Raw genomic sequence first — 22,115 nt, 5'->3', positions numbered from 1 at the left:
AGAAAATATATTGCACATAATGTAATTGGACTCGTTTAGAAATGAAAAGCCGAGTAATGTGAAAATTTCTTGTGTATTTCCAATGAAATTTGCGCAACTGAGTAATCACTAGGGGAACGTATCTCTGGAGGACAGTAGGTGAGACGACAGGCGAGCGAGACCGGCGCTTACTACTAGCCACCGCGGGGCGCCTACACTTACATTATGTTTACTTAAAGAATTCAATTCATGTGAGTCAACTTTTTTATTTCCATACTGTGTTCTATAATAGTAATTTATATAAGATCATATATAATTTTTGCAATGTTAATACATTTTACATAACAAACATCTCCATAGTGTACATACATACACACGCAGTAGCGAAATGTCGCGCGCGTATCGGTATATACAGAGGCGGGGCGCGAGCGCCGCGCACTGGCCTGGCCGCGCCACCGGCACTCTACAAGTGATGATAGAAAAAATTAATTGCTACAATAATATCATACAAATTAATGACTATTCCCTTACAAATTATTATATCTACTTTTAGCATTGTTCTACTCCAATATAATCCAAATTAACTTTTTAGTTTTACCGAGCTGTATGCATGATACATGAATAGTTTTCAGTTCGCTCTGACCGATTTTGCCCAATTAGTGTTCCTCTCCCGCAGCTATGTATAGAAATCACACTGCTATAAATTTATAATAAATAAATGCCTATTTACACTATGTAACTATACAAAATGATAGTACGACGAAATTACATTACTGAATCGAGCATCTAATTGAAATGAAAATTTCGTACAACGATCTACGGGCGCGGGCCGAAACGGCGAGGCCAGGCGCGGGCCGCGCCGCGACGTCCCGCGTACACTAAACAAATTACATTTTTAATTTTTTCTTATCATTTTTGTACAATCATATTCAGCCAAAAGCTGGGTGCCCGATTAATACATTTATCGGTGATCCGAAATGCGTTACAATCGATCATGCATCAATAATACATACAACTTTAACTTATTTAAACAATTTAACAATATTAAAAAATCCTAAAGTAAACTAGAGACCTATGTAAACGTATATAAAATAGTAATAATCATTATGACAGTGCATCGGGATGCGGACATATTAACATTTAGCACTATTAGTAATTTGTAGTCACACCGAACATGAGTCGAGCCGCTAAGCGGGACGCGAGCGGTCCATCGGCGCTCGCGAGCGAACCGAATCCACAGACATCGGCACGATAGCGTATCCGGACGACCGACCGTTAGAGGTATTAAAAATTAATAACGTCATTAACAAAAATGTAATCGAATAGAAAATATCAATACATAGCTGAAAACAAATTCAATCGCATTATTCTAGGTCGTGGATGGAGGGTGTGTGAGGACATCACTTGGCGAGTGCGGGCGCCGCCCCCGCCACCGCCCCCGCCGTCGCCCGCTTGTGGCTGATCTCCAGCTCGCCCAGCCGCTTCCACAGCTCGTCGCGCTCCTTCTCGCGTTTTTTCTCTCTGCAACGACAACACTCCGTTATAGCACAGACCACGTCTATATCGCAACCGTCGCTATTACAAGTGTTGAATGAATGCATCACTTACTTCTGCCGTTCCGCCTTATAGCTAGCAGTGAGCTCATCGAAGAGCTTGGAATTCATCTCCATGAAAGTCTTGAGCACATTGTAGACGAGCGCCACTATGGTCTGGTTCCAGTGCTCCTTGCTGATCCGGTACAGCGCGGGGAACATTATAGGCATTATCACGTGGTTGTTTTCTTCCATCAGTGACATTATATATTCGTTGTTCCAAAAATATAGTGCTCTTTCAGCCACCTGGAAGCAACAAATTATCTATTTTAGTAAATCATTTCAAAATACATTGTGACAAGATGCAACTTTGTATACGCATTATCGCGATATTCCTTGCAAATATGTATTAGTAAACTACAATAGAAAGATTTGTAGATTAGTAAGCACAAAAGATGCACAAATACATCATTTGCCTTACAATAGTGGTCTATTGTGGTATTACTGAAAAATATAGTTCGCACATCGCCCTTACTGCTAAAGAATATCTGCAGAGGAGTTAGAGAGAGTTATCTTCAATGTATCAAAGAAAAACATTCCACTAAGCCATATAAGCATCTCTCATTTCCATGATACATAATAATCAAAAAGAAAAACATGTAAATAAAGACACTCACCTGAAAATGTGGACTGGAAACACATTTAGCTATTTGTCTGAACAACGGTTCTTGTATTTTGACGAATTGAGCGGGCTCAATTACATCCAATATCTCCTCAATCTCACCCAAGAACATCACCTGGAAGATGTTGAAGTAAGTAAGTATTCAACGATAAAATAATCAAAAGCAATTTTCTAGATATACTACATGTTTAAAAATACCTCTTTTTGTGAACATGTTTTGGGCCAGAACTTGAGAAGTCCGCGTACAACATGTTCCGTGAGTGTAGCGTCCTTCTCAAGGAACTGCACCACGCAGTAGGCCAGCTGTGCGTGGTACAGCGACAGACACTTCACCTTGTGCAGGGGCAACAGCACCTTCACCAGGAACTGTTTGTGCTCACTCTTCAACGGGAGTGCAAATCCATTGATTATACTGTAACATCAACAAAACATATTGTATTGACATTTGCAAAATCTCATGATACTAATTAAAATAATGTAGAACGAAATGCTACATACATGTTTTACTAATAGATATAATAAGACACTGACCTTCCCAAAATTTCCAAAAGCTCACCGACACCGTTAAAATGTTCCGTTTCATAAACAAATCGTAGGAATATATTGTTAATCTGCTTTCGTATAAAGGCTCGCAATCCCAAAAACTTGCCGTAGATGCGATGCAGCACCGTTTTTAAGAAATCGCGTTCACGCGGGTCTTCGGAATCGAACAAATCTAAAAGCTGGAAAATAATGAAAATTATTACTATGTAATTCTCAAAGAGCATATTGATGTAACTATAATACTGATAACTAATCTTTTCAAATAATTAAAAAAATACATAAATGACGTCACACTTGTAACTGCATTACAGGTTGTTACAGGTTGAGATTACACGCAACCTGTTGCATGTAACGATTCAAAGGCCATGAGTATGTAAACAAAGTGAGACAGTTTCTTACCATTACACCAAATAGTGTAAAAACAAACCTAATTTAAAGTGACAACCCTGATAGTCTCTTGATCTTTCTTTTTTAATGTTGTAATTACAGTAAGGGTTTTAAATACCATAATTATAATTATTTTAATGCATATTAGGTGATATAAATACAATTCATAGGTATGTGAAAAGTTGTGTTAAATAAGATTTTCTGGCAGTAAAACAAACAATAAATGTGTTGATAATGTGATATTGAGAACAATACCAATAAGGCATATAAATATGTGATGAGTATGCCTATCAGTTATCACAAGTTTATCTCTAATATACATATATCTAGTCCTCTATACTTTTTGCATACATGGATCGGCACTTTGTGATTATTTTATATCCATAAAGATATTATTTGTGAAACTATTTCATATAAAACAATGCGATAGTTCTGAAAATATTTATCAATAAATCAAACTCCTTTTCCTTGAGGACTAAGAGAGTCAGACCAATTCACAAGTTGGTAACAGGAATATTTTGAATCATTCTAACCTAACACATAATTATCCTCACAGCTACTTGGAAAAGGCTATATTTTAGTGGTTTTGTCTCAAAGAAATTGACATTGGAATCCAATTGTATGTATCCAAGTTCAGCTGATGTCAATATTTTATGTGAAATGATGTCACCAGCATGTCTAGCGTCACACACCCCACGAGAGACGATATGATACGCTAAAACACGTCGACCAGAAGAGTTTATGTTTTTTAAGATTCTGCATTTATACTAATACATAAAGCTGAGGAATTTGTTTATTAGAACACATTAATCTCAGAAGCAGGTTGGATTTGAATAAATATTTCTGTGTTGGATAACTCATACATCAAAGAAGGTAACACATATTATAATAGGCTATAAAACATCGCACTACGATCATTAGGAGTCGAGCAGCGGGTGAAACCGCGCGAGAATAACTAGTTTACAACTATATATCACTTTATAATGTATTCATATATACTTTGACTTAACATTGAATTTTTTGCTAGTACTATACTAAACACAACTCAGGACGACTTCTATGCTAAGTATGCTAATTATTAGGTCAACTCAGATGATGAAAAAAGGAATGAAAATGTACAAAAAAAGGGTAAAGTTCGGCTTCGAAATCACGAATCGAGCATACATACGTCGATTCTAATAGATGTAATATAGATAACAATGATAAAAATATATTTACCTGCAGTACAAATTTCTGGTCAATGACCTTCTTGCCAATAGTGGGCTGAAAATCAGTTGACTCAAGGAAGCGCAGGAAAAATTCGTAGACTAGTTGAAGATGCGGCCACGAAGCCTCCAGAGTCGGGTCATCTTCTTCGGGATCAAAGTCAGGATTTTCACTTGGCGGTAGGGTGCGGAATAAATTTGCTGATATCTGTGACAGAATAAAATAAACAAGGTTTAATAGATTTTAGAACAAAATTTTCCGAATATTGCTTAACTATGTCTATTATACTATCGGCCATATTTCCGAAATACTCAAGTACATGCCTCAATTATCACGTTAATTTTACTGTTTTATACACCAATGTTACTTCAAGCATATTTCTCGGTTGTTCTACGTAATCTACGTCAATATTGACGCATCTATAAAAAATATATACTAAGATATAGCCGTGTGTGCTCAGAATAATGATGCGATAGGTTTACGACAACTTGTGACCCTCGTCGTCGTTGTTTCAATGGTTTTCAGTGACAAAAGACTTATGACCTATTTCTATATTTTCTATACTTTTTACAGCTCGTACAATCCACTCATATGTTTTGTTTAATCGTCCCACAAATCCCTCACCATTCATTCATCATTCATCGTTCCTTTAGTTACAAACTCAGGACTCATAATCTCTAATAAGTTTGAGTTAGCTTAGCTGTCACATATCTTGAATATCCGTCAATTACACTAATAACAATCTAATCCGACATTCCCCAAGACAAAATACTGACAAAACTTCATGCATTTTCTACTATTAAACGAAAAGTTAAAGCCCTTCCTCACACTTATTTATAACCATGCGATTATTCTCCATAAACACCTATGTAATTTAGTACAAAAAATAACTAATTCACACAAGTACCTGACCATATTTTAGTAAATTCGAATCTTTAGTATTACAAGAATGATTAAATAAGACTACAACACAAGCAGTGGTATTGTTCTGTATGTAATACATACGTAAAACTATTCGCAAATTTAGTGTCGATCAATCATGAGTTAGGCGACTCAATTTTATTCTCCATCAATCAAACGTAAGAGTTTGGCGGCTCATTGCTATACATAATTTACTAATAACTCTTAAACATCGTGGTCTTTGTTACGTGAGCCTTTTATATGATTTTTGTTCTTTTACAGTTTATGTCGATATTTTTAATAACTATGAGTGCCTCTGAAAACGAAACTCCCTAAACCCCAAACCCTTTACAAATATTTAGTTTAGAAATATACATAATTTAGTCCTATTCGTAATTTGTAGTCATATACTAAATTTATTATAACGCTCCGTAAACTGTAGCAGTTATTATTAGTTTGAGTCAAACCTACATTCAGGCGAATATTTTAACTGAGTGCAAATCAAATACAAGACAATATACTATTAGAATTTAGACATTCAAAAGTCATAAGACAACCCAATACGGCGTTGAGCCGAACTATATCATCGCAACAGTTATATGTATGCACCTACAGCCGAATTTATTATATCTAACTCGAATCCACGTAACACCCAATTTAGTACAGCGCCATCTATCGATCACTATGCAAAGATTGAACATGAATGAGACTTCATACATCTACATTTGTATAGTAAAATGAAGATGTTACAGATGACTCGAAAACATATCTTACAAGAATTACAATTGTATTATAGTTTTATTGTAGTCCCGTAATTGCGACCAAGACCAAAATTATCGACTTTTTTATTATTGAACAATAAAAACACCGATAATTTTGGTTTTTGTGGTAATTTAAACCATTCAATAAATACATTTACTAACAGTAATAATCAGTTTCACAAATCAAATTAAGTCGTAACAGTAATTATGTCCAATAACTAAACTACACTACACCTATTTTGTGAGAAGAATGAATGGATATTGGTTCAATGCAGGAAAGATAATATAAAATGTGTTGACTAGTATCTATAATAAGTTTAGCAGTTACATGTATATAAGCACTGCAGTCATTTTTGTTTGTAATCAATCTTTCATCTATCTATTCAGAGGTTAAGGTCAACATTCAATACAGAGACAGTTAACTTCATAATGACTTATAAGACATGATGACTACGAAAACATAATAAAGCTAAATAATAGTTTGAGATAGTTCTTCCTAAACTTTTTTCTTTACTCCCTTTCATGGGTATTGTATAAGGTGCCATATTACAAACCAAATGACAGATTTCTAAACCATGATAGCTAAACCATTCAAAAAAATATCTAAGTCACTGGAGAACTCTGTTTTTGCTTTTAGAGCTTTATAATAAGCATAATACAAAGCTTATGCTAAACATGATGGCAAGCACATTCTAATTTCGATATGAACTCTATTTTTAGGTCTAACTCAAGGGTTATTGGTTGTTAGAATAAAGCCAAACCTTTCAACTGAATTTGAATTTGTCAACACACAGAAAAAGAATTGTCTACAAAACAATTCAGACAATGTAACTTGAGGGAGGTGAGATAAATATGTACCACATAATGAAGGCAAGATGCTGAAGGAAAATGGATGGACTAGAATGTATTACATACATACAACTTGCTGCTGTCAAACATACTTATTCTTTCAGATAACTATTTATGAGAAGGAAGTTGGTTGCTCTAACTTGATATAATATCAACATACCAATATTACATCCATGCTAGTGCCAGAAGATTATGAATAATGATGATGTGAAAAAGCAGATTCATACCATTTTTATAATCTCTGGGTAAACAGGTTCAGTAAGCACTCCACGTCCTGCAGTGATGTATTCTACAAGCTCATTGAGGGTGGCACGTTTTATCTCTTTCCCCTTCAGATCAGCAACAGGATCCATAAAATCAAATGCTACACAGCATTGTCGCAGCTTGCGGATAAATAACTCTTCTTGCTCACTGCTTGGAACATCTGAAAACAATTTAATCACAATGAGCATTTCATTATGTATGTTTCATTTAGTATGGCAAGGATAATGTGCAAATATCTATTTTTCCATAATTTTCCCATAGCAATGATTAAGTAGATGAGTAATTACAATATGTAAACTAAATGGGTTTTGAACAGAACAGAATTGTAGACAATAATTATAGTGATGATTGTCAACTTAAAAGTGCAATAAAACCTTTGTCCCTATAAAACTGACATTTTGTAAGTCTTTATCATCCTTTAATTACCATTAATAGCTTCTTTGATAGCACAAAGTGTAATAGTACATCAAAGATATTCCAAAAACATGCTAATTATTCAGTTCATTTGTTAATGAGTATTCATATTTCTTATCTTTCTTTATATTTCTTATTGGATTGGATATCAATAGCAATGATTGAAGCAATGATCTTATCTCAATTGTAACCAAGTAGGTGGGCAGTTACTCTCCATTTCAGAACAGTTTGGGTTTCACATTACTTGGGTACATAGCCAACCTTTTAGTCCAATCACTGAGTTAATCCAAAAGGAAAACAACTACATTTCAATTCATGTGAATACAGTAAATCAGGTCACAAGCTTGCAAATAATTTTGTTGTTATGGTAAATAGTTGTATTCAACCTAAAAATGACTTTTAGTTTGCAATGTTACTACTTCTTGTAAGGTTAATTAGACAATCTTATTTTGAAGATTAAGTCTTATTAAAGTACCTAAATCTATTAGTAAACTCCAGATTTATCTACAAATAAATCTAAAATAAGTTTTAATATTCAGATATTTGTGATTCAGAAGTGGTAACAATATAATTTGCTGACCCTGAATAGTGTTACATATATGAGGTACATCAATTGAATGTTTTAGAAGCTAGTATGAAACTAATAACACTCCAATCTTAATCTTCACATATTCTAGGTGTTTGTTTCTATTTTTAAAGACTGTATCCCAGTCAACATCCTTTTTATGTAAACAAAATTTTATTCCTAACCTATTTGCATAATTTAAACAAAATTCAAGGCAAAAGTTCAATGGACTAGCAAAATTTAAATAAAATAAAATATATCAAAAGGCTGTGTTAACAACATAAATATTATAATAAAACTACAAATAGCGCGAGTGATTCACTTTAATCGGGACAAAATAAATGGTACGCACCTTTGAGCAAAGGCAGTGCCTGCAGCTCTACGTCTTGCGTGTTCCGATACCGGGAAGAACCCTGAGACTTCTTCGTCTTTTTCTTCATCGACCGCTTGGCGAAAGGGTCAATTCTGTCCACAAATGTTCCCGAAGACATTTTGGTAATATAAAAGTGTCCCAAATGACGATAGGTAGACGGCAATCAATGCGAAAATTGTTTTGTTTCAAGCAGAGTCATGATCTGGCCCAGTCCACGAGTCGAACGCGCACTTTCCGTAGGATGCACAATATTAGAGCCTAAACAAACAATTCTTCGTCACACATGACGGTAATGGAGTGGTCACACTCAGGCCATTCTTTAAACACTTCAAGATTCCACAACAGTTACGTAATTTAAAACCGTCTCTATCACTAAAATGACACAAATACAGAAAAGAATAATTCGATTCACAAATTTAGATTTATTTTCTGAGGCGTGTCACGAATAGCAGAAGGCAGAAGTCGCATATACATACAAGCCTCGTGTAATATCAGCCGGTCAGTCAATGACAATTTATTTTCTACAATAATCGTAAGAGATTTTTTAAGATTTGCTCGTAATAACGCGTAAAACAGCAACTCAAAACGGTTATCGTCTTTCCTGGACGTAATCGGAAACTATAGCGGTGATGACACGGAGCAAAACTTAACACCAAAAATCTATCACCGTATTCTCGCCATCGCTCACCATCAGTTTCGATTCTAAAACTGGGCGCATTTTAACGCTATACACAAGATTATTTTAAGATGTTGCACTTTCACAAGACTAATCCAACGTATATGCGACTTTTTTCACAACGAGAAGCGATCAATTTACAAAATTTGTAACTAAAAGATTAACATCACTGGTTTGCTGCGAAAACGCTACACTCATACAAAAGTACCTTCTTCTGAAAATAGATGGAGATAGAAAATGTTCAGTTAATCAGCCTGCATACTTTTTATTGAATATCTGATTTATTTCAAAAAGAAATGTATATTTAATAAATAAAATGATACTATAATGTAAAAAAAAGTATAATTTAAACAAATTTTATAATAATTTCTTTTTACTATAAAAAGATCCTAAAATGTTTATACGTGTTCCGGTTGTAAAACGGAGTTATGTACAGATTATTAAAATTGAAGAATAGACTATAATTAGGATTTGTAAAATTGACTCCGAAAATCATACATTTAGTCCACTATAATTAGGATTTGTAAAATTTTTGACTCCGTAATATTTTTCAATAGATTTCTCGGAAAGATTACAAATCATAAATTTAGTCAAATTAATAAATAAAACTGCTTTACTCATGATTTCAATACATTGGTTCGAGCCTTTTATTGCACAGTTTATGTCATTCAAAACGAAACTTTTTCAAATATTTTTTAGAAATATACATAATTACTATTCGTAATTTGTAGTCATATACTAAATTTATTATAACGCTCCGTAAACTAATTAATGAATTTAGACATTCAAAAGTCATCATACGGCGTTGAGCCGAACTATAATCGCAACAGTTAATGTAAATTCAATCCACGTTAGTACAGCGCCATTATTCATATGAACATGAATGAGACTTCATACATCTACATTTGTATAGTAAAATGAAGATGTTACAGATGACTCGAAAACATATCTTACAAGAATTACAATTGTATTATAGTTTTATTGTAGTCCCGTAATTGCGACCAAGACCAAAATTATCGACTTTTTTATTATTGAACATTAAAAACACCTATAATTTTGGTTTTTTTGGTAATTTAAACCATCCAATAAATACATTTACTAACAGTAATAATCAGTTTCACAAATCAAATTAAGTCCTAACAGTAATTATGTCCAATAACTAAACTACACTACACCTATTTTGTGAGAAGAATGAATGGATATTGGTTCAATGCAGGAAAGATAATATAAAATGTGTTGACTAGTATCTATAATAAGTTTAGCAGTTACATGTATATAAGCACTGCAGTCATTTTTGTTTGTAATCAATCTTTCATCTATCTATTCAGAGGTTAAGGTCAACATTCAATACAGAGACAGTTAACTTCATAATGACTTATAAGACATGATGATTACGAAAAGATAAATAAAGCTAAATAATAATTTGAGATAGTTCTTCCTAAACTTTTTACATTATTCCCTTTCATGGGTATTGTATAAGATGCCTTATTTCAAGCCAAATGGCTGATTTTAAACCATGATAGCTAAACCATTCAGAAAAATATCTAAGTCACTGGAGGACTCTGTTTTTGCTTTTAGAGCTTTATAATAAGCATAATACAAAGCATATGCTAAACATGATGGCAAGCACATTCTAATTTCGATATGAACTCTATTTTTAGGTCTAACTCAAGGGTTATTGGTTGTTAGAGTAAAGCCAAACCTTTCAACTGAATTTGAATTTGTCAACACACAGAAAAAGAATTGTCTACAAAACAATTCAGACAATGTAACTTGAGGGAGGTGAGATAAATATGTACCACATAATGAAGGCAAGATGCAGAAGGAAAATGGATGGACTAGAATGTATTCTTACATACATACAACTTGCTGCTGTCAAACATACTTATTCTTTCAGATAACTATTTATGAGAAGGAAGTTGGTTGCTCTAACTTGATATAATATCAACATACCAATATTACATCCATGCTAGTGCCAGAAGATTATGAATAATGATGATGTGAAAAAGCAGATTCATACCATTTTTATAATCTCTGGGTAAACAGGTTCAGTAAGCACTCCACGTCCTGCAGTGATGTATTCTACAAGCTCATTGAGGGTGGCACGTTTTATCTCTTTCCCCTTCAGATCAGCAACAGGATCCATAAAATCAAATGCTACACAGCATTGTCGCAGCTTGCGGATAAATAACTCTTCTTGCTCACTGCTTGGAACATCTGAAAACAATTTAATCACAATGAGCATTTCATTATATATGTTTCATTTAGTATGGCAAGGATAATGTGCAAATATCTATTTTTCCATAATTTTCCCATAGCAATGATTAAGTAGATGAGTAATTACAATATGTAAACTAAATGGGTTTTGAACAGAACAGAATTGTAGACAATAATTATAGTGATTGTCAACTTAAAAGTGCAATAAAACCTTTGTCCCTATAAAACTGACATTTTGTAAGTCTTTATCATCCTTTAATTACCATTAATAGCTTCTTTGATAGCACAAAGTGTAATAGTACATCAAAGATATTCCAAAAACATGCTAATTATTCAGTTCATTTGTTAATGAGTATTCATATTTCTTATCTTTCTTTATATTTCTTATTGGATTGGATATCAATAGCAATGATTGAAGCAATGATCTTATCTCAATTGTAACCAAGTAGGTGGGCAGTTACTCTCCATTTCAGAACAGTTTGGGTTTCATATTACTTGGGTACATAGCCAACCTTTTAGTCCAATCACTGAGTTAATCCAAAAGGAAAACAACTACATTTCAATTCATGTGAATACAGTAAATCAGGTCACAAGCTTGCAAATAATTTTGTTGTTATGGTAAATAGTTGTATTCAACCTAAAAATGACTTTTAGTTTGCAATGTTACTACTTCTTGTAAGGTTAATTAGACAATCTTATTTTGAAGATTAAGTCTTATTAAAGTACCTAAATCTATTAGTAAACTCCAGATTTATCTACAAATAAATCTAAAATAAGTTTTAATATTCAGATATTTGTGATTCAGAAGTGGTAACAATATAATTTGCTGACCCTGAATAGTGTTACATATATGAGGTACATCAATTGAATGTTTTAGAAGCTAGTATGAAACTAATAACACTCCAATCTTAATCTTCACATATTCTAGGTGTTTGTTTCTATTTTTAAAGACTGTATCCCAGTCAACATCCTTTTTATGTAAACAAAATTTTATTCCTAACCTATTTGCATAATTTAAACAAAATTCAAGGCAAAAGTTCATTGGACTAGCAAAATTTAAATAAAATAAAATATATCAAAAGGCTGTGTTAACAACATAAATATTATAATAAAACTACAAATAGCGCGAGTGATTCACTGTAAATCGGGACAAAATAAATGGTACGCACCTTTGAGCAAAGGCAGTGCCTGCAGCTCTACGTCTTGCGTGTTCCGATACCGGGAAGAACCCTGAGACTTCTTCGTCTTTTTCTTCATCGACCGCTTGGCGAAAGGGTCAATTCTGTCCACAAATGTTCCCGAAGACATTTTGGTAATATAAAAGTGTCCCAAATGACGATAGGTAGACGGCAATCAATGCGAAAATTGTTTTGTTTCAAGCAGAGTCATGATCTGGCCCAGTCCACGAGTCGAACGCGCACTTTCCGTAGGATGCACAATATTAGAGCCTAAACAAACAATTCTTCGTCACACATGACGGTAATGGAGTGGTCACACTCAGGCCATTCTTTAAACACTTCAAGATTCCACAACAGTTACGTAATTTAAAACCGTCTCTATCACTAAAATGACACAAATACAGAAAAGAATAATTCGATTCACAAATTTAGATTTATTTTCTGAGGCGTGTCACGAATAGCAGAAGGCAGAAGTCGCATATACATACAAGCCTCGTGTAATATCAGCCGGTCAGTCAATGACAATTTATTTTCTACAATAATCGTAAGAGATTTTTTAAGATTTGCTCGTAATAACGCGTAAAACAGCAACTCAAAACGGTTATCGTCTTTCCTGGACGTAATCGGAAACTATAGCGGTGATGACACGGAGCAAAACTTAACACCAAAAATCTATCACCGTATTCTCGCCATCGCTCACCATCAGTTTCGATTCTAAAACTGGGCGCATTTTAACGCTATACACAAGATTATTTTAAGATGTTGCACTTTCACAAGACTAATCCAACGTATATGCGACTTTTTTCACAACGAGAAGCGATCAATTTACAAAATTTGTAACTAAAAGATTAACATCACTGGTTTGCTGCGAAAACGCTACACTCATACAAAAGTACCTTCTTCTGAAAATAGATGGAGATAGAAAATGTTCAGTTAATCAGCCTGCATACTTTTTATTGAATATCTGATTTATTTCAAAAAGAAATGTATATTTAATAAAAAAATGATACTATAATGTAAAAAAAAGTATAATTTAAACAAATTTTATAATAATTTCTTTTTACTATAAAAAGATCCTAAAATGTTTATACGTGTTCCGGTTGTAAAACGGAGTTATGTACAGATTATTAAAATTGAAGAATAGACTATAGACCACTATAATTAGGATTTCTAAAATTGACTCCGTAATATTTTTCAATAGATTTCTCGGCAAGATTAAAATCATACATTTAGTCAAATTAATAAATAAAATGCTCTCAATTTCAATATTGGTTCAAATTGCAACCATTCAATTTTTCATACTTTGATGGATAATGATGACTTTAACTAATTAATGTTAGTATCATTTTAATTTAATAAATCTCATGATTAATTGCATTATTAGAACAAGAACATTCAGTAACGATAATAATAGCATTAGCAATATAAGGAATCTAATGATGATAGGTTTCAAAGAATTTTGGTAAACCAACTTAGAGTAAAACAAACGATCGTTGTATTTATTGATTTGATCTTAGATCTGGTAAATTTTATTTTAATAAAAATATTAACATGATAATAATATTTTAAATGGCCCTTGGCTACCAAAAGCCAGGTTGGGCTTAGAGCATGACTGGATACATGAAAATAGTGGGAATTCAAAACATAATAAAGGTTTTAAAACAAAATAATTCGATGCCCTTTTTGTCTCATGCTTCATAATAATTGATTATTATATATTTATCTACAGAGGCACATATTCAAATCCACCCACATAATAACATAAATACGTCTTGCTAGCTATGTCCATTCCATCAATACTTTATTTTTTCGGGTCTATACTGAACGACGTTCTCTTTTGAATTCTATATTCTCTATGGTATATTATTCAGCTTTGGAGGAAAGTAGCTTTCTAAAGATTTTCCTTCGTTATTACGTACGCGTATTGGTTTATTTATATTATTTGAGTTTTAGTTTACGTTTCAGAAATAGTTATATGTTGTGTGTGTTGTGAAATATAAAAACTGTTCGTTACTGTGAGCTATTGGAAAAGGGTAATTAATTTAGAAAGCAACATGGAAGCGCTGACAGTTCCGCCATGAATGCAAAATAAATAGAAATTGTGAAGGTAAGAAATTCATGTATATATTTATTGTTTTTCTTCACGACACCTGTTATAAGAGTTGACCATTTAATAACGTACCATATTATACCTTGATATAGTTAAAATTACGCCTCAATCTTGCTTATATGTCACGTCGAAAGTCTCCCGCATTAGTTGGTTCTTGAATGTTCATTGGAGTTAACGATTTTATATAAGTTCACGGTGAAATCAGTTTAAAAAAAGATTTTAGTTACAAATGAAGAAGGAAATTATAGTACTCAGTATACAGTATTAGGTTTTCTTACGCCTACAATTTTATTTTTCAGAAGCTGGACGTCACTTGAACAGGTCAGAAACTTCACGATGTTGAGAGGTGGGCGTGGAGGCCGTCACAGTCCGGAGCTGTACCCCCACACGCTGAAGTGCTCCAACGCCAGTGACACCAGTTCTGCTTACAGTGGAAGTGACACAATGACCTCAGTACATAGCTCTTTGGACATGGATATGGAGGTGGATCTTTCAGGTCTCCTTGAGTCCATTGTTGACTCTGATGAGGAAGAAGATCTGGAAGAAAGTATGGACAGCTTGACAGTCCGAGATGCTGTTCGAGAATGTCTTGAAAAGGATCCAAGTGAACGAACTGATGATGATATAGAAATACTTTTGGAATTTACTCAACATTTGAAAGCATTCACCAACATGACTTTGACAGTGCGTCGGGCTTTGTGTGCTGTAATGGTATTTGCTGTGGTTGAGAAAGCTGGAACAGTGGTTATGAATGATGGAGAGGAACACGACTCATGGTCTGTGCTCATCAATGGCCATGTTAGTATTGAACATCAGAGTGGTGAAGTGGAGCACTTGAATGTTGGTGACAGCTTTGGAATGGCTGAAGCTACACTTGAGAAATTATATCATAAAGGTGTAATGACTACAAAATGTGATGACTGTCAGTTTGTTTGCATTACTCAAACTGACTATTATCGAATACTACACCAAGGTGAAGAAAATATCAGAAGACATGAAAATGAAAATGGTGTAGTAGTACTGGTAACTGAATATAGAGGTGTAGCTGGAGAGTCAGGACGACAACAGGGCCATGTTGTTATTCGTGGAACTCCAGAACAATTGATGCTGCAGCTCATTGAGGATAACTCACGAGATTCTACATATGTTGAGGATTTCCTATTGACACACAGAACATTCATTGAAAGCCCTTTAGTTGTAGCAAAACAACTATTAGCTTGGTTCTCTGAGCCGACAGTCAGGGACAAAGTTACACGCGTTGTGCTGCTTTGGGTCAACAATCATTTTACTGACTTTGAAACTGATTCAACCATGATGGAGTTTCTTGAAAACTTTGAGATTGCATTGGAACATGAAAAGATGGAAAGTCAATTAAGGCTGCTAAACATAGCTTGCTCAGCTAAAGCTAGAACAAGGAGTGTAACATTATCTCGTCCAACAAGAGATGAACCATTGAACTTCACAATATTTGGTGGATATGAGAGAGGTTATGGAATATTTATATTTAAAGTGGAAAAGCATTCAAAGGCTGAAGATGTTGGATTAAAAAGAGGTGATCAAGTATTAGAGGTAAATGGACAATCTTTTCAGCATGTGAGCCATGCTAAAGCCATGGAAATAATTACTGGATCAACACATTTAAGCATCACAGTAAAAAGTAATTTGTTAGCTTTCAAGCAAATTTTGTTAAAGCCAGAGAATTCACCAAGACAGAGAGGGGGTTCAAATAGAGTTCATTGGCACACTGACCCTAGGGCCAGACTATCAACTGCAGAGCTACTCAATGATGATCCCATTACATTAACGCCAGTATTTCAATCTCCCACCAAGAAACCTCAGCAGCTGAGCATCAAGAAAGAACCTCAGAAAGGTTTCATGACATTGGGACCTAAGAGAAAATTCCAAAAAGCTTTAATGAAAATTCTTCCTAAAACTACAATTATTGATGGCTTACCCACTGATGACAGTATTCTTTCAAACTCAGAGTCTTTAAACAAAGCCAATACTAGTACTTCCTTCTATAACTCTCATAGTAATCCTGATTTAATATCAATATGTTATGATGAATATCAATCCTCCGATTATCCAGAGCATGTACTCAAGGTATATAAAGCTGACCAAACTTGCAAATACTTGCTAGTGCATAAAGAGACAACAGCAAGAGAAGTTGTTATGTTGACTTTGCAAGAATTTGGTATCACTGATCCTAGTTCTAAATATTCACTTTGTGAAGTGTCTGTTGCCCAAGGAGGTATCATAAAACAACATCGCTTACCAGATCAGTTGCAGAATCTTGCAGAAAGAATTGGTCTCAGTTCTAGGTATTATCTAAAAACTAATGGAATATCTGAGAACTTAGTACCTGATGACATGGCACCAGAACTTTTAAGGGAAAGTGTTGTTCACTTTCTACAACTAAATGCTGTTGAAGTTGCAGTGCAACTAACATTACAAGATTTTTGTATTTTTCGCCAAATTGAGAGTACCGAGTATGTTGATGATCTATTCGAATTGAAAAGTAGGTATGGCACACCTATGTTGTCGCAATTTGCGGAACTTGTCAATAAAGAAATGTTTTGGGTTGTCACCGAAGTTGTTAATGAACAGACACTTGCGCGTCGACAAAAAATAATTAAACAGTTTATTAAAGTTGCACGTCATTGTAAAGAGTGCAAAAACTTTAATTCTATGTTCGCAATAATATCGGGTTTGGGTCATGGCGCAGTGTCCAGATTAAGGATGACTTGGGAGAAACTACCAACGAAATATTTAAAATTATTTAATGATCTGCAAATGCTAATGGATCCTTCAAGGAATATGTCTAAGTATCGACAGCTGGTTACTACTGAGCAGGGCAGATCGCCTGTTATTCCATTTTATCCAGTGGTTAAAAAAGATCTTACCTTTATACATTTGGGAAATGACACAAAAGTTGAAGGTATGGTCAATTTTGAAAAATTGCGTATGATTGCTAAAGAAGTTCGCACACTTACGAACATGTGTAGTGCTCCATATGACCTCCTTACATTACTCGAATTAGGTAAGCAGCCACCCTCAAATGCCATGGTGGCTTTGAATCAACTTACTACTGGAACTGTACAACAAGGTCAAGTTACTGTGAAGAGAAGGAAAAAGTCTTCGAATGTACCAAATCCGAAAAAGATGTTTGAAGAAGCGCAAATGGTTCGACGTGTAAAAGCATATCTAAATAGAATGCACGTTGAAACTGATGAAGAAAGACTTCACGCATTGTCTTTGGAATGCGAAGGAGCCGGGCCAGCCCCGGCCATCCCACGACGACGACATCCATCACCGTCTTTGTCAACGACAAGCAGTGCTTCATCAGCCAGTGAGAGCAAAAAGAGCTTTGCTGGTAATAAGTTCGGTACTGCATCACCTCAGGCAGTGAGGAAGCTCTTGGCTTTATCGGAACCAGCCAAGACCCGACCACACCAACCCCGGCCGCCACCACCTGGACCTTCGCCTTGTTCGCATCGACGCGATGGTCCCGGCCCCGGTATTTGTTGTCCACGGACAGCTCATGAGAGATCCCACTCTGATACCCCTACGCCACTACCAGTCGACCTATCGGCTGAAAGTAGTAGTGTTACATCCTTAGTTAACTTGCCACTACGAAAAACTGGGTCTGCGACTTCGAGCGACAGTGGGCACGGCTCGTGTACCGCAGCGAGTTGCGTACGGCCCGTGCCGCCTCCGCGCATGCCGCAGGCTCCGTATAACTTGGCTGCTCAAGTGGCACGCCTCGAGCGACTCAGTAGGGCGCATTCTCACGAAGGCGTCACACGCCCTTATGATTATTATGCGCCTGATGATGACGATGACGATCAACAAGTATCAGCTGTTTAAACATACGATACTTGGTGACCGCCATCGTCATAGGGTTAAACATTTTAATACTCTAACTCAATGTCTATTTATATAGTTCCCTCATTCCCTATTTTGTAATCTCACATAATAAATAGAAAGCACGAGTTATGTGAAAACGTTTAATATATTATTAAAATCATGTATGTACCCTTTACAACTAAGTCTAAAGACTGTATAATTATGTTAAGAAATGTGCTAGTGTTATGTAAAATTCCATATTATAAGATCCTAATTATTAATTACAATCATTTGACCCACCAGTTTCCAGTTTTATCTAGAGAAGTGTGATGTATACCAATACTAGGTGTACTATTTATTATAATGTTGGTATATCTACATTCCGTTATTTGTATATTATTAAAATAATAGTTTTCTTTATTTATAATTGTGAAACTTAGACCAAATAATAATTAATGTACCTTTTAACATTTATAATTGAGAATAATTTTGTTGTAGTATGTATTTTGTGGTAGCTTTGTGGACCAATTGGGTTTGAATGTGGTTTCTCATGGTCGTATCAAATTCTGTCAATATCATGATTTTTAATTATTATTATGTGTAATTGTAAATAATAAAAATATATTAATTAAACTCTTTTTAATTGTTTTATTTATAACAAAATAATGCAATACACAATTGTGTAATATTTACGTAAGTCAACTGCCTGATTGATTAAACTGTGCTAGATAGTCCAATTCCAACGGATGTAAATTGGGAGCGGGAATGACGAGACTGTGTAGCGGCGGGCCGAGGTCAAAGCTTTGCATCGCGTCGAGTGTCATTACGGCTATCCGCTGGTCGCTGGCTCCTACTCGCGAGAGCCCGATTGCCGTACTGCTTTTATTTATACCTGTTTAACGTAAGAAAAAAATAGTAATTTAGAACACCACATAGGTAGGTAAATATTATAGTAGCTGACATAATATGTAGAAATATAATTCGAATTTTGTTCATATATCGAAATAAAAACGTGATTATATTCTACATCGGGATTATAATAAGCCTAATTAATTATTATGTTATCGGCATAGCCTCTAGCATGGCTTGAAACAAGTAGAGTTCCTCATTGAACAGATACAGTAAGCTGAAAAACAATAATTACGATGTACGTAATTTTATAAACATTCTACAAGCACTATTTAAACCGAAAATTAACATTCTGCTTACAGAATGACTTATTAATCGCAGGTGTTCTAGGCTTGAAAGTATCTCGAGGACAGTTGAATTACTGTTTAGTTTAGAGAACCTCTCTTGTGATACTTATTTCAATTGATATAGGGAAATATAAAATTTAACCATATGAATACTACTAACTAGTGCTAGCAATTTCTCGATTAGGGAGCCAATGAGCAAATTAATTATTGTCATCGCCAGTAATTAGTCCGACGTACGGACGGGAAAACCTCTTATCAAAAAAACTCAGTACTAAATACTCTACCCAACCTGGAAATGGAACTTCAGACCATTTGCAGTCCTCAAATCAGATCAACAGGAGATTATTGAAAAAGTAATGACAATATATACCTTTATCTGGATTATTTTCAATGATCTGCACCAGTTGATTTGCTGCTTCTTTTACAGACATGAATTTTGGATCCATGTACTGGCGAACCTTCTTTGTGAGAGAATCTTCAGTAGGTTCTTTTACCTTGATATCTGCAATATATAAAATCAATATTTCAAATAAACACTAACTTCTCACACACATTGTCCAGTAAGGATTGTGCTCTATCTTAACATATTTATTTAGGTATTATTCTGACAAACTGATAGTGTTTAGACAAAGTTCTTATTAGATATAATAACAGGAAACTTACCTAACAGACATAGGGTATGCAAGTTCCTTGAAAAATTCCCCACAATTTTGTCAAAAAAGCTGTCAGGCTTCCATTTCTCCGTCCAATAGGGTATTGAAACTGTTTCACCAAAATTGTATAACTGCAGACCACAGCAGCTTACAGCATTCATGATGGAGGCATTGTGAACAATCTGAAAACACATTTCATTGGTTTTTTTTAATGCTGCGCCCCACATTTGGATATTCTCTTGTCATGGGTGTGTTTACAAACTATTACAATATCATATATGAAACAAATGTTTTGAATCTGGGTGTCATGTTTTATGTATGTTCATATTATAATTAAATATAATAATTGTATTTCCAGACCTTAATAGTTTAATTTTAAAGAATTAATTATGTATTATGTATTATTTATTTATTTATAAATTATAAAGCTGAAGAGTTTGTTTGTTTGAATGCGCTAATCTCCTGAACTACTGGTCTGATTTGAATAATTATTTTCGTGTTGGATAGCTCATTTATCGAGGAAGGTTATAGGCTATAAAACATCACGCTATGACCAATAGGAGCCAAGCAGAGCGGGTGAAACCGCGCGGAAGTAGTGTATTATAAATAACATTTGTTTTACCATCTTTTTTTCCCAAAGGATATAATTTAATTGGCATTAATTTATTCTAAGTTAAAAAAGTTCTATATCAAATATATACGTTTTTATAATTAAAAACTACTATTTATTAATAATAATTATTACTTATTAATAAAATATTAATAAAAAATCTATTACATACCTGAGTTTGTACACCAAATTGCTTAGCTCGCAGCAGCATGTCCGTGTGCGTAGTAGCCCCCAGCGGATCACCAACAACTAACAAGGCAACTTCTGAATCCTTGGCTTCTAGTAAAATCTCATCTATTGCACCTTCACACAGTTCCCGGTCTGCTATTATTAATGGGCGGCCATAATATTCTTCCTAAAAGAGAAATAAATACAATTGTTGTTTAACTCTTTACTTTCTTACGGTTTTTTAATATCCAACATACTCTTGAGTGAATGAGAATTAAAACAGGTTGACATATTAATTATTGATAGGAAATTATAGCTTCTAAAAAGAAAATTAAGTTTTGAAAAACTTTTTGTTAATGTCTCAAATTTTCCTTTCGAGATTTTTTTATAGCACCTAAATAACTAATACAACAAATACTATATACTTTTCATAGCTTTCCAAACTATTTAGAATACTTACCAACACTTCTTTTCCAACAGTAAGTATTGAAGTATAACCTTCCAATAAAACTTTGTCACATTTTTTAACTATTTCTAAGCCTTTCACAGTTATGTCTTTAGCGTCACCTAAGCCTAAACCTATTAAGTAAAACATATTTATACTTAAATTAGTAAATCATAAGAAAGTATAGAATATGAAAGAACTGTATTTTGTTATAATAAAACCAGCATGTACAAGTACAATAGAATAGAGCACCGGGCTTTTGACTTTTAGAAAAGTGACATATGACAGATAGAGAAATGACAGTGACAAGTGATAGCAAAAATAGAGGTACGACTGCTACTTTCTTACTAACTACCAAATATACGCGTAGAAACGATTCCAAAACATCGCAAACGTATTCAAGTATTTATTGCATCTTTTACGTCTTGCTTTATTTAAGATATCATCTGCTTCTGCCAACTCCACTGTATTTAAAATAACGTTGAAAAACCTACCCAAAAATAACAATTGATGTTTTTTATAATTTTTACAATGGCAACACAGCTTGAAACATCTAGCTGC

The 22,115-nt window shown here is 34.3% G+C and overlaps 3 protein-coding genes across 22 annotated transcripts; 1 reads left to right on the top strand and 2 right to left on the bottom strand.

Moving 5' to 3' along the window:
* Positions 1-54: 54 nt before the first annotated feature.
* Positions 55-13,645, bottom strand: LOC118275692 (serine/threonine-protein phosphatase 2A 56 kDa regulatory subunit epsilon isoform). 20 transcript variants are annotated; one of them, XM_050695330.1, is made up of 9 exons: positions 13,423-13,465; positions 12,518-12,796; positions 7,067-7,263; positions 4,342-4,536; positions 2,725-2,915; positions 2,392-2,605; positions 2,189-2,308; positions 1,588-1,817; positions 55-1,500 (listed from the first exon to the last, which is right to left on the bottom strand). In XM_050695330.1, the coding sequence occupies exons 2-9, from the start codon at positions 12,654-12,656 to the stop codon at positions 1,380-1,382; spliced, it is 1,407 nt and encodes a 468-aa protein (XP_050551287.1). In that variant the 5' UTR covers positions 12,657-12,796; positions 13,423-13,465; the 3' UTR covers positions 55-1,379. The 20 variants fall into 20 exon arrangements, with proteins under 20 accessions (XP_050551287.1, XP_050551284.1, XP_050551282.1 ...); XM_050695327.1 differs by having other exon boundaries at positions 12,518-12,910; positions 13,380-13,455; XM_050695325.1 differs by lacking the exon at positions 12,518-12,796 and adding an exon at positions 8,435-8,827 and having other exon boundaries at positions 13,380-13,444.
* A 712-nt stretch (positions 13,646-14,357) lies between these two features.
* Positions 14,358-19,120, top strand: LOC118275690 (rap guanine nucleotide exchange factor 2). Its single transcript, XM_035593753.2, has 2 exons — positions 14,358-14,633; positions 14,936-19,120. The coding sequence occupies exon 2, from the start codon at positions 14,973-14,975 to the stop codon at positions 18,501-18,503; it is 3,531 nt and encodes a 1,176-aa protein (XP_035449646.2). The 5' UTR covers positions 14,358-14,633; positions 14,936-14,972; the 3' UTR covers positions 18,504-19,120.
* Positions 19,107-21,989, bottom strand: LOC118275691 (diphthine methyl ester synthase). Its single transcript, XM_050695311.1, has 5 exons — positions 21,570-21,989; positions 21,114-21,296; positions 20,342-20,513; positions 20,049-20,180; positions 19,107-19,374 (listed from the first exon to the last, which is right to left on the bottom strand). Exons 1-5 carry the CDS (start codon positions 21,702-21,704, stop codon positions 19,181-19,183), a joined length of 816 nt encoding a protein of 271 aa, XP_050551268.1. The 5' UTR covers positions 21,705-21,989; the 3' UTR covers positions 19,107-19,180.
* Positions 21,990-22,115: the final 126 nt, after the last annotated feature.

Source organism: Spodoptera frugiperda, chromosome 8 (genome assembly GCF_023101765.2).
Source record: "Spodoptera frugiperda isolate SF20-4 chromosome 8, AGI-APGP_CSIRO_Sfru_2.0, whole genome shotgun sequence".
Taxonomy (NCBI): domain Eukaryota; kingdom Metazoa; phylum Arthropoda; class Insecta; order Lepidoptera; family Noctuidae; genus Spodoptera; species Spodoptera frugiperda.
This window is presented reverse-complemented; position numbering and strand designations above follow the sequence as displayed.